This window comes from Corvus moneduloides, chromosome 16 (genome assembly GCF_009650955.1).
Source record: "Corvus moneduloides isolate bCorMon1 chromosome 16, bCorMon1.pri, whole genome shotgun sequence".
Lineage (NCBI taxonomy): Eukaryota > Metazoa > Chordata > Aves > Passeriformes > Corvidae > Corvus > Corvus moneduloides.
In genome coordinates this window covers 10,415,393-10,428,800 of record NC_045491.1, presented here as the reverse complement: position 1 = coordinate 10,428,800, position 13,408 = coordinate 10,415,393, and the positions used below count along the sequence as shown (strand labels likewise).

General features: G+C 37.4%; 1 protein-coding gene across 3 annotated transcripts in view; it reads right to left on the bottom strand.

The window, feature by feature from the left end:
* Nucleotides 1–13,408, bottom strand: part of SNX29 (sorting nexin 29) — a 114,603-nt gene that overhangs the window by 5,012 nt on the left and 96,183 nt on the right. The window contains exon 21 of one of the 3 annotated variants that reach the window (XM_032126443.1): nucleotides 7,677–13,247. The exons of 1 other annotated variant lie outside the window; for it this stretch is intronic. In XM_032126443.1, the coding sequence (XP_031982334.1) occupies nucleotides 13,118–13,247 (130 nt within the window). In that variant the 3' untranslated portion in view covers nucleotides 7,677–13,117. Of the gene's footprint in view, nucleotides 1–7,676; nucleotides 13,248–13,408 lie in introns of those variants that run through there. One more of the 3 variants, XM_032126445.1, reaches the window with a different exon arrangement.

Genomic DNA, 13,408 nt, shown 5'->3' with positions numbered 1-13,408 from the left:
ACCTGGCTGATGAGTTTACATAAATGCTAAAGCCTCTCTCATATCTCAGGGCCTGCAATAGAGATCTTTGTGAAAGATAGCAGATGGGGTAACCTTCTGTTTTAAGCTGAATGTTTCATGTTCTTTCTCTCAGTTCTCTCATATTTTATGTCAAATTTTCAAAGTACAGTCCTAAACCTCTTGCAGCCCAAGAACTCCAGATTGGAGTCCTTGGATGTTGCAACAAACATTCGAAACCAATCTCTCTGGACCTTGCAATGCATGAGTCCCTTCTGGTTTCTCCTTTACTTTTCTGTTCTATTCTGCTTCGGAAGTTCTTATATTGGTCCTACAAATGTACTATCTGAGTACATTTCTGAATCATGTTCTATTCTTGTCCTGTTCCCTTGAAGGAACTGATCTGTGCTGTAGCATTTTGTTTGGGGATTTGTTTATTTCAGAAAGAGTTGTTTGTACTTTGAGGCTCTATACTTACATTAGAAACCACAGAGATTTTTGATACTATGGTTTTGGTCTGGACTCCAAGAATTACGAGTCTCTGCTCTCCTCAGGATTACAAGAGGGAGTGTTTAGGATCATACCCTTTGCTTTTGAGCTTGTGCCCCAAGCATTGATACGATGCCCAACTTTTAGAATTGCCCTCTTACATTGCATGTAAGTTATTCTCATTCCCCTCATCTTACTTTTCTAAGAGCAGGAATAAATCTCTTACATCTGTCACCAAAACACCCTGTGGTGGTTTTTGTCCACCTTATGATCACAAATCTAGCCAGCTTCACACATTATCAAATACTTCTATATGGGCTGAGATGCCTTCCTTTTGAAAATGTTGTAAAACTAACTTGAGCCTGAATGCGGGCGGAAAGTTTCACAGTGTCCTTCCTCTTGAGCAGCAGACAGAGAGCTGCTTCCACCTTACTGACCATATTATTTCATATATTAACACCTTCAGCATCACTGCCCTCTCTCCTGGTGTGGCCTGCCCCTTATACACAGACTGAAAGTGGGTCAAGAACACATTGAAGAATTACAATTGTAATCAATGTTTGAGTCAAAAATCCAGAGTACTACTGCATATAGAGTCATTTGACACAGTAAATTACAGTCAATATATAAACAAATAAATAAAATACCCAAGTGTGTAGCAGAATTTCATGCTTTAGCACAGATAGGCCATGAGCTGAGGGTGAATTTCTAATTAAGAGAGAATTGCTATGGTAACCAGAGGTGGTCACAGATAATTGGGTGTGAAACCCCATGAGGCTTCATGACAGAGGTGTCTGCATATATTATACAGCACACTTTCTGTTTCTTAAATAGAATTACATTGTCAGGTCAGGCATATTTTTCATATTTTAAATGCCTTCTTTTTGATCAACCAAAGTGCAACTCGTAAGGGGTCTCTGATCTTTAAATGGTATCAGAACAGTCAATGTGCAAAGACAAACTGGAGTAAGGATTCTCAGCCTTAACTTACTCTCAGTGGTGGGTTAAGAATTAAGACAGGCGTTTGACTCCGTGTTTCCTAACGCACCTGAATGGGACAGAGAAGGGAGTAACTCCCTGTGTTGGCAAAGCAGAGCAGTCAGGGACAAAGGAACACTGCTCCTCAGAATGGGACTGTGCACGCTGTCCAGCTTCATGATTGTCTTGATACTATGTTGTCTTAGTTAAAACAGTTATTTTTTTATCACAATTCATGGGAGAGCAAAGGGATAATCACGGAAACTGAATTATTCTGTGCAACCCAGACCAGTCTGATCAGAGCAGAGGGGATGCTTAAAACTCACATCGACACAGTGACAGCTGCATCAGCAACCAATTGTGATTAAACAAATTTACTTAAATCTACAAAAATTATTTATCAACTTAAGCACCTCCTATTAGATATTTCTGAGTATTATCTTAGCTAATTAGATATTCATTATCTATGTAATGAATCCTATATTATTTGTGTAATGAACCCTGATGAAGATTAAAGGAAAATCTCATTATTTCAAATTGTTGTTCTGACATAAGATTTCTAAGATTTGTATTTAAATCCATTCTTGAACATGTGGATATGAATGAAAGGTCAGCTCTTTGCTTTGCAAATCCCCATTTCTCTGTACCAGCTGTACTTAAAGGGCACAGAGCTACTTCAATGCATCCAATATTCCTCTGGTCTGGAGGAACCTTGTGAATTCTCACAACAGGATGGATTCAGAAATGGGTAGGATAAATAGATCAACTCCTGCAGACTTCCACTACTACTGCAACTCAGAGAAGTTTTGAAACTCACTTCTTTGAGACATTCAGGATCTTTAAATCTTAATTGTTTTAATTTCCCATATATTGATGGTGGTTCTCAAGGTGCCTTGGTGCATTGCATTTGACAGTTTCTCTGTAACCAAGGAGTCAATTAATCAGGTCTGCCTTAACACATTTTCGTGTCCCTGTTATCAGCAAAACAAGAACATCCCTGTTCTGCATCTTTAAACGAGGTAGTGGGTTATCATCAGTCTCTCTGCATATCTGAAAAGGCTGCTCAGCCACTCTGAAGGTGCAATCTGTAAACACAGTAGGGCATTACAGCCGTCAGGAATTATCTGACAGAAAAATTATCAAAGGTAGTCAAAGCTCTCCATCCACACTGATAGTGCCAATCTAGCTGTGTTCTGCTGTTTCTGCACATCCAGATTTCCCATTAATTACATCTCAGCAGGAGTTCTGCATACAGCAGTGTGGTCAAAGACATTTTCAATGCCTAAGGAAAAGCAGACTATCATACTGTACCCTCTGTCATGCAGCGTGGAGAACCCTTCCCGTGCTGATTAAGTACAGCAGTTGACAGCAGATGTTATTTGTTAATTACTGACATATCCAAAGGGTCCTATGGCTTGACAGACTCGGTAACAGATCCATTACCCACTTTGTTTTATCTCATTATGGAACATATGGTGGCAGTTTGATGTAGTACAATTTTAAACATTTTTTTTAATGTATTCCTACACTGAATTCCTCAATCACTTTTTCTGTTGCTTCTTGATGGGTCAGAACATGTGCTTTCTTTTATTTTCCTTTTTCCTGGTATCCAATTACCCTGTATTTTCCAATACAGTACAACTGCTCAGAGTTACTGATATATCTTATCTGCCAATTCTTTTTTTTTTTTCACCTTTAAAAAATATCAACCAGATGGTTTCCAAAAATGACAATTATATCTAATGCATTGTTTGAAATTAAAGTACCACTGCAAAAATGCCTCTCATCTTTTTAACTGCTTGAAGTCATACGTATCACTTTGGGTGCACAAAGAACTGTGTGTTCCATCACTGTATTAAATAAAAGCCCACTGAGAATTTGAGCTGCTTCAAGATAAAGCTGAGCAAGTAGCCAAATTGTATGCTACAAAGTCCTAGTGTGTATCTAAAACTCAGATCTGAAAAGCAGATCCTTCAAACTGCTCAGCAGCTTAAATATAAAAGACATTATTTTTTTATTTAGTCTTACAGTTAAGAAATACACTTCCTTGTGTACGTCAGTGGAGATAAGATATATTTCTAATGACAGATGTCTGAGGTGTTACCTGCTTTGATTTGTAGCTAGAATGATACTTAACTATATTAAATTGTATTTGATTTTCTACTTCTTTATAAATCTATCTTCCGTCTTTGGAAAGCACCTGGGGATTGCTACTGCTGATAATTTTCTTAGGAACAGCATGGCCAGCAGGACAAGGGCAGTGACTATCCCCCTGTCCTGGGCACTGCTGAGGCCACACCTCAAGTCCTGTGTTCAGTTCTGGGCCCCTCTTCATGACAAGAACTGGACATGGAGGTGCTGGATCATGTCCAGAGAAAGGAACAGAGCTGGGGAAGGGGCTGGAGCACCAGGAGCAGCTGAGGGAGCTGGGAAAGGGGCTCAGCCTGGAGAAAAGGAGGCTCAGGAGGGACCTTGTGGCTCTGCACAAGTCCCTGACAGGAGGGGGCAGCCGGGGGGGTGTCAGTCTCCCAAGTGACAGAACGAGGGGAAATGGCCTCAAGTTGTCCCAAGGAAGATTTAGATTGGATATTAGGAATAATTGCTTAACCAAAAAGGTTGTCAAGTCCTGGCACAGGCTGCCCAGGGAAGGGGCAGAATCACTATCCCTGGAGGGGTTTAAAAGTTGTGTGCATACGGCACTTGAGGACATGGTGTAATGAGGGACTTGGGAGTGCTGGGGGAACAGTTGGATCTGATGATCTTAGAGGTGTTTTCCAACCTAAATGATCCAATGATTCTATATAAAATTGGGAATATTAATAAACATAATTTAATTTCCAACTAGAAACTGAAATGTAGAAACTGTCAGTGTAATTGGCACATGTTAAAGCATCTTCCTTCATGGATGAAGTAGCACTTGAAAAAATAAGGAATAAAATAAAGAAAAAGCAAAATACTGACAAAAATTAGGCATTTAAAATTAGTATTAACCTGATAAAATCTTTTCTTGCTATATTCACTTAACCTGTAAATATTTTTCACAGATTGAAGCTATGTAATAGCAATATGAAATCTATTTTATAATAGCAATAATTCCCAAAGAAAGGCCTTGTTTTTTGACAGCTCTGGAAGATGTTAGTTGCAATAATTAAGGCTTTTGTCATGCAGAATCTACAGAATCACAGAATATTCTGAGCTGGAAGGAACCCACAAGGATCATGGAGTCCAACTCTTAAGTGAACGGCCCATACAGGGATCAAGCCCACAAAAAGTTGATAGTGTAGAACTCACACTGACTAAAACAAACCTTCGATGTACCTCAGCTGTTTCTGAACAATATGCAGCACCAGGAATAAAATTAATCATGAAAACAGTCTTGACACAGATCCATGCTGTAAATCAAATCTCTCCTGATGGGAGAGAGTTTTTAAAGTCCTTGCCAGGAGTTACTTCGAGAGACAAATGGAGACTTTCAGCTTTCACTGCTGCTAGATAGTTGTTTATTAAGTCTTATCAGAGAAACAGAGTCACTAGCATGACCCAGACACAGCACAGAGCAGAGAATGCAGGAGAAGGCCTAATTATCAAGATTTACACAGCCTTTTAAAGATAATTTAACCAATGGTTACTAAAAATGTATATTATTTTCACTTTCCTACCAATTATTCAGTAACACAGCCAGGAACTGCGGAATTTTTTGCCCAGTCATGCCAAATTACTTTTACTGCAGAATATGGAGTAGTAGAAGAAGAAGAAGAAGGTTTGGAGGACAACAACAATCCTCCATTTCGATATTTTTTGCTCGTATCTATTCACTACAAAGAGAAGCCCAAAACCTCTGAATTTTTCATCCTATGACAATCTTACATAGTAGTCTATCACCTAATTCACACCATTGTATTTTCTAGTTCTTGTCTGATAGTTGGCAATCTTTTTGCATGGAGGAAAGTCAAAACACTGTTGTTCAGGGGGGTAAAAACCCTTCAAAACAGAGAAATATTCTCGGCACTCTGGGTTCCTACATAGTCTTAACAGGAAAATGGAGTAGTTAAAGTCAGAGCTGAAGCACTATGCAAAGGTGAATTTGTCAGCCACGAACTCTAGAAAACTGGGGAAGGGCAGATCTTAGTGATTCAGAAGAGACCCCAAAAATAGCAAAAGCTCAACACAAGCAGGTGAGTGTGAAATAAAGAGTGAATCTCCAAGCATACAAAGAGCATGGAAAGCTTCCCACAGAATGACCAAGCCCAAGGCCCCACAAGCTTGGTATTTGGAACAAAGTACAAGTGCAGAGGTTCACCCAGAGCACAACAGTTTGCTCAGCACAAAGCTCTGAAGGCAGGACATCTGTTAATGAGGGGCTCACGTGACTGAAACAATTACGAGCTGCATATGAGTAAGGCTAGAAGGTGACACTAAAAATAAAGACATTTAGCAATGACAAATGCAGTGTATGGAATAAGGTATATGCACTTGCTGAGCATCTTTAAAATACTGGGAAATTAAAAAATGTAGGAAATAGGATGGATATTGTTGAATTGGAAATAAAAAGCAAGTTATCATCATGATTCTTAGAAATTGCACATCATAAAAGCCTGCTGTCCCAGTGCAGGTCAAAAAATGGCAAGAATAATTCAGAAAATAGGCATGACACACACACACAATCTGCATGATGATTTTCTAGAACAAAATCAAGCACGACTTGCAATATATCAAAATGTCAGCTATCTATTTTAATTTTGGGAATACAGTAAGTTCACTCACAATACTTAAAAGGTCATTCAGAAAAACTGCAGTAGCAAAAATCTTACTCTAAACATGCTCTTTCTTCTGACAGATCATTTGTACAAAGCTTTTTCCTTATTTCCTTAAAGTTTCTAGGGAAATTAAAAAAAAAAAAAAAAATCAGTAAATCCTCTGCAGGTCCTTTCCTGAAAAGAAAAACTTAAAACTCTGTAGGCCCATGTAGAAATGCCAAGCTGTTACAATTTCCCAAGTGCAACCTGAAGCTTTGCCTGGATGCACAGAAAAATCAGTAGTCCCTTTAAATTATCTTGTTCTTCCCAGGATTTTAAAAGTAGCAATTAAGCAGCAGCATCCCAGCATCTGGACAAGGCAGTGGGGTACAGGACATAAAGGGTTACAGCATCAACCCTGTTCTTTCCAGCCTTCTCCAGCCCAGGGTTGGGAATCTGGTTGTCTTTCCCCGAATGATCAGATTTTACCCTTCCCATGCAGTTCAAAGGCTCAGACCTTTCCCTGCTAGGCAGGAAATAAAGCTCAAGTGGCCAAGAAACACCCACTCAGAACAGACACTTGTTCTGCAAGGCTGAAACTCTGCCCCTGGTGCAGGGAGATCTCGAGTCCATACAGTCCCAATCAACAGCCTGGGGCTATTTGTGGTCTAGTACCTCAAGCAGACAGAAAAGGAAAAAAACCACATTGCTTGAAACTATTAATTTAAAGTTTATAAGCATAATTTTGCTTTATGATCTTAAATAACTGAGATATGAAAAGCAAAAACAAAATCCTAAGGACTGCCAACACTAATTAAAAGTAAAGTTCTCTCATCTAACTCCTGTAATGAACCCTAACCTGCCACGGGTTTTAAAAGATGCAGATAAACATCACTGTAAATTTTACAATAAGTGTCTGTTTTTAACATGAACAGTTCAACTAATTAGATCGCTCTGTAAAGGTAGTGGCTTGAAGAATTTTAACTGAATTAACCAGCAGATTATTCTGTGAGTATGAGGAATCTACTAACTAAATTATTTTTGTTAAACTACAGCTTTGTCTGGTGGAAATTGATTAAATGCATGTGATGCTTCCTTTTTAAAACTTCCTTTTCCACATGATATGGAAGCATTCAGTTATGAACTGGATATGAATTGCCAACTGTATCATATCTCAATAAAAGGAAATAAAACAATCATATGTGGACTCTGAATGTAAAAATGCCAAACACCACAAATGTAGTGGCATTGCCTGGCATTGTTTGCCTTCCTGCTTATCTAATGTGATTATAAACTGAAATGTTCAGGATGGCTTTCAATAAATACTACTTCTCGTATGAAGAAGTAAGATTTTAACAAATTAAAGTCTGTTATGTACATACATCACTCTAGAAACACATTGAAAAAATGAACATAAATCAAAGAAGCAATTACAAAACACCTGAATAGGACAAACAGGATGTATAAACACTCTACTTCAAAGAAAAGATGTCATTTTTTATTTTCTTCTTGGTAAAGTAGCATATTTAACCAGGTTACAATAAAATTACCACAGGATATTAAAAAAAAACCAACCAACCAACCAACCAACCAAAAAAAACCAAAACAAGAAGAAAGTATTTAGAAAATTTTATATACATACATTTGCTTAAAAATTCTATAATGTAAACATTAGCATAGCAAGTTAAAATAATATTACAGTTTATTAATACTTATTTGAATACTGTACATATATATGCTTAATTAATAATGTCTTTTCTACAGTTTAATAGTAACAACAACAAAAAAAATCCCTCCCCTAAGTCAAAAGGGAAATTCAGCTTCTTCAGTTGTGAACAGGTGTGGTCCCACATCCAAGACACTTAGTTCTTTATCTCAGTGTTAACTAAGAAGGAAAGCACAGCCTTTCAGAACTGCATTTTTAACCACACTTAGATTTTTATAATTTTTAGTGTCTTAAATGATTAATACTCAAAAAGCCACTTATCACAGTTTAACTACAGTCATGGCATGGAGATAATTTCTGAAATCTTGTTAAAGGAACTGATTCCCCTAGAGGGAAGTGCAATAAATTCTGTTTTGATGCAATAAAATCAATATTCTTTTTTAAGTCTGGTCATCTGCAGCAATTTGTAAATCTGGAAAAGCCATTCCTTTCTAAACATTTCAATGCTGTTGTCTAGAATAAAGTCATGCCATTATGAACGAAAAATTAAGCCATTAATATTGATTAGAAGTATGCTCTCATTATTTTGGTAGAAGGAATTTATAAATAATCTAAGTTCTCTATAACTGGATCATAAAAGCACAGTTAGTGCAGAGTGAGATATAAATGAAATGTACAGTGTCACACCACTGTAGAACAAGTGGTTTATCTTCCATTCAATATGTGAAACACGAAGCAGGTTAATTGATATTTTTAAACATATTTTATATTTCATATAGATATTTTCCTATAGTAAAGTGTTTCTTTGAATACAGAATGCTATGAAACTACCAAACGTACAAAATAATAATCAAGTTAATAGTCCATATGATGCAGGGTGCTGACTGAAATACTCCAACCTAAAGAAAGTGAAGGAGAGAAATCCTTTACTTTCTTGAATTGTTTAATCACTTTTTTTGACTCAAGATCCAATACTGAAGCATTACTGTTGTTTCCAAGGAATAAAATGTGGTTTTGTGTGGAACAGGTTTCTTTTCATATATCCTAGAGTTCCAGCTGGAAGAGCCCAGGGCTGGTTCCAAGATTTGCAAGGGTGTATAGCAGCAGGATTAGGTCAAAAAGTGGTGGTTTTTTCTTTTAAACAGCTGTTCCACAGGTGTCTCATAGCAATTTCAAATAGGTAACTGTATTTTTATCCACAGGTATATATTATCTGTTCTCAGAATTCCAAGCCATTAGATGAGAAACATTTTGGGGTGGGGGAGTTGAACCTTTGAAATGGCATGAAACTTCTAGCAGAACTGAGATCCTTGCATTCTTTGAAGGAAAAAGAATGACATCAATACCAAAAAGCACCAATTACTAATGCTGGTAACAAAATACCAGGTTCTTAAACATTAATATGTCCTGGCAGAAGCATCATTAGTTCACTGGGGGTTCCCCAAGTCTCATTTATTATTAGCTTGCTACTCTGAGTCAGTCAACTGCATTTGTTAGTAGGTTCTTATTAATTAATTTGACAGCTACCATGTAGATATTACTTTGTACAATAAAACATGACTGTCAAAAAAAAAAAAAAAAATACCACCTTAGCAATAGGTCACAATTTTGAGCCAGTAATCTTTAGTACCATTCTGTTCTTTCTCTAAATACTCATATTAATTCAATCACAGTGGTTTATGACTTGCAGTAGATTCTTTAAGGTAGTATAATTTGATTACAACTCAACATCAACAATACATCAACAATATATTCCATTAAAAAGACTGGCTTTAAAATGATCTTCCTAAGAATATGTGACTTAATGGACATATCAATTTAAGCCTTTATAAGTTTGTCAATATCTTGCCTCATATAAATCTTGGAGATTTATTATTATTATTATTGAGAACTTTAATTTGCAAAAGCCAAGTCAACACACTGCACTCTCTATAATGAATGAGAGAATCTCTAAATAAATGAGATTCTGAAAAACCACAGTCGATCTATGAACACTGATGGTCACATCTGCAAAAGCTGGAAGAGTTCTGCCTGCTCTGGGTGTCTTAGGGAAGTGTTCATGGTGGATGTGACTGGACAACAGCATTACAGTAAAAGTTGTGCCACTTCTTTACAGTTTATTTTGAACAGTCACTAAAGGATCCAGAGGAGAAGCCCTGGATCTAAAGACAAAGCAGGAATGAAATGCAAACAAGACCACAAACTGCTCTAGGCTGGCTCTACCAGCCCACAACCTAGGGCTCCCAGGAACAGCTCCAGCACCCAGCCTGCCACGAGTCCTCTGTCCTGCAAATACAGCACTGGTCACTGGTGCCAGCAGGAACGGTCAGTAATGAATTAATTAATAATTCATTAGTAATGAACCCAGTACCTCCTTGTGAGCCACCCACTGAGCATGGACGGGGGTTTAAAAGATGTGAGTCAGCCAAAGGAAGTTTAGAGATGTACAAAAATTGCAACTGCATGGAATTGGGTGAACAGGATAAACTGATAAAATCATTCCACTGACAGAATCATGGTTACACTTACAGGTATTTCAGAAGAATAATATAACTACTTAGGATTCTTAATACCAACGGGCCAACCTTCTTCAAGAGGCTTTGCTGGTTCTGGTGAATGAACACAAGAAGTGGGATTTCTAACAGATACATAGGATTGCAAGGGCCTTTCAGAATGTCTTGAGGTGGTAGAAATTTGGGCATTCCTGTCAGTAGGCACCTACTTGCACTCATGCAAGTACCTCAGTAGTCTTCAAAAAAACCAGGGGTATAAAGTGGGAATGCCACCTTGTGAAGAAAGGCTTTCATTTGATTATTTCCTGGGATTTTAGAGAAATGACAGCTGAGCTTTTAAATGAATTAGTAATGCACCCATTATGGTATCTTGTATCACCAAGTGAACATTGTTTGCAGACTGTAATCTTAGGAGCTGATACACAATTCAGCTAAAGTTAACAAAGAGCAATTTGTATACGGTAAACAAGTTTAGTATTTTTATGTGATTTACATACATACATAAAAAATTACAAGAAGCAAGATAATCAGGAATGAAATAATTTTAAGAGCTAAATGCAAATACAAAAAATTCCTTTTAAACAACTAAAAAGAAATTCAGTCTGCAGTAAATGAAATTTCTTACATTTGCAACTTGCTGAATAAGAAGTACTTGAATCTTTGAATTATTTCTTGAAAATGAATACAGCTTCATGTAACAGATACATCACAAAGGTTTCCACACAGTGTTTTCTTTCAAATTTACTTGCAATTCAGTGTTAGTACATGTGCCATATTTTTATTAACCAAGTCTCCACTTTCTGAAAAATAAGTTAAAATTGTTTCAAAGTGGGACCATTACTATAGCTACTTTTCTTTCCAACAAAGACATACTAAACCATCAGCAGTGCATCAGACTGAAGAGTTTGGAGAAGCTACTTAACTGTCAATCTACTCACTTTCCTTTCTTCTGAGTAAGTGTCCCACTGTAACTAACACAAAACACCAACAGTAATTCATCTGTTCATGAACACACAGCAGTGAGCTCCCAGGCTGGCCTTTGGGCTTTTCTGTTTATCTGTGTGGTAACTGAGATCTCTTACTGACTGAGAAATATGGTTTCATTTCTGTGACATGATTTCACCTCCTGAAATTTCTGACCTGGAGAGTGAATCCCACTCCTCTCTGCCACATTTTGCTGTTGACTGCAATCTAAAAGCTGCATATTTCAGTGGTGGGAATCCAGCACGTGGGGCTCACACTCAGGCACTCTGGCCCACTGATGCCACTCACTGTGGGTAACAAAGCCCTTCTCACTTGAGAGATGCCACTGGAAATGACTGGACCACTGACCTCCCTGAACAACACACACTGCTCACAGGTTTGCAGAACACAAGTTCCAGTTTGCTGAAACTTTAGTAAAGCACTGAGGTACGAAGTCTGTTATTAATCATCAGCTTGTTTTTTTTTCCTGGAGAATAATATAAGATGTGAAAATTTAATATAATGAATGGATAATAAAACGACAAGATACATCAATTTAAGTAACATCCCAAAAAACTTCTGAGAGGAAAGATGTTCTTACATAAAGGAAAACCAGAATGCAATTGATAGAAAATTTGAACATATACTGCTTAAACTTAACGAAGAGAAGAAGATAGCTAAAACATAATTAACTGCCTACGGCAGTGCAGCTAATGGATACTGAACTGGATTCCAGTTAATCCATGTCAGGACTTCCATCACTTGTAACAATTCTTGTCACTTCTTTAGTTACTCTTACAGTAGTAGCATTACCAATTACTTTTCAATAAGAGGTGATGGGTAACAGGCACTTTCATTACAGGCAATTTTTAACTATCACCATGTGAAGGGTTTTACAAAATCAGATTAAGAATTCCACCTTGCCCTGTTAATGATGGACTGTTCTGTAACATAAACAACAAATTAATAACAAAATATAATCCAAGACTTAAAAGCACTGTTTTGTACCATGCTAATTTTGTGTATCCTTCTGGTGGTTTGTAGAAATGAGTAATATTGCACCTGCCTTATAGCAAGACTGAAATTTCACTAAAAAATTATTACATTCTCTGATTTTAAAGAATTACTTCCCACAAATGAATGCTATTGAGAATATATAACTAGAAATGTACAAAAGCTATTTTTTCACCTGCAATGTTTTTCTCATCATCTACATTGTCAAGTTTTTAAAAACCTTTGTGTGTCAGAGGTTTACAATTAAAAAAAACCCAAAACAACCCAGTCTTTCTATTTACAAAAGGTAATAAATTAGTGAGGTTCTTTTAAGCACATCCTTCTGACATACTAAGTAGTGATAATCATAAAGGTTCTACTAAGAAAAAAAAAATTGTCTTGACATGAAGCCCATGTCTCTCTGGAACAGAAAACTGTACATGGAAAAAGGGACAACATAATACAAACAAGGAATTCATTGTGACAGAAGGACTTCAGAGGAACAAAGGAGAATTTGTGCAGTGCCGCTTTACAAAACAAAGGAAATGCCGATCAGTTTGCTGAGCTCTCGTGAAGAGCCCTCGTATTCTTTTGAGAAAGTGATTACTGCCTTCCAAAGTAGTTAATCAGGATATGACCCTTGGTAATGAATGTCTCTTTTCAGGATTTAAGTTGATGCAGCTGTAGTCTCTTCAGGAGCTTAAATTATAAATATAGGCTAGGAAGGAATCACAGAACAATTTAAAGTACGTGCTGCCCACAGTGACAATTAAGGAGAAGGGTCAGAGATCACCACTCTGAGGCTCCAGGCTCCGGGGCTCCCTTGGGTGGCTGCGGGACAGTTTGGGGAAGCGGGTGGTCACTCTCGAGCGATTGCTTTTGCTTACTGGCTCTCCAGAGGGCGGGATATCACTAGGGAGACAAAAAATAAACACAGAACAGCTAATTTATGTTATATGTAAATTGTTGTGTAGTATTTCCAACATGAAAAAAGCAGATGTTATGAGAGCCTGGCACATGACTGCAAAGTACAGCACACATCTTCAACATCACGGAATTGCATTCTTTCTACT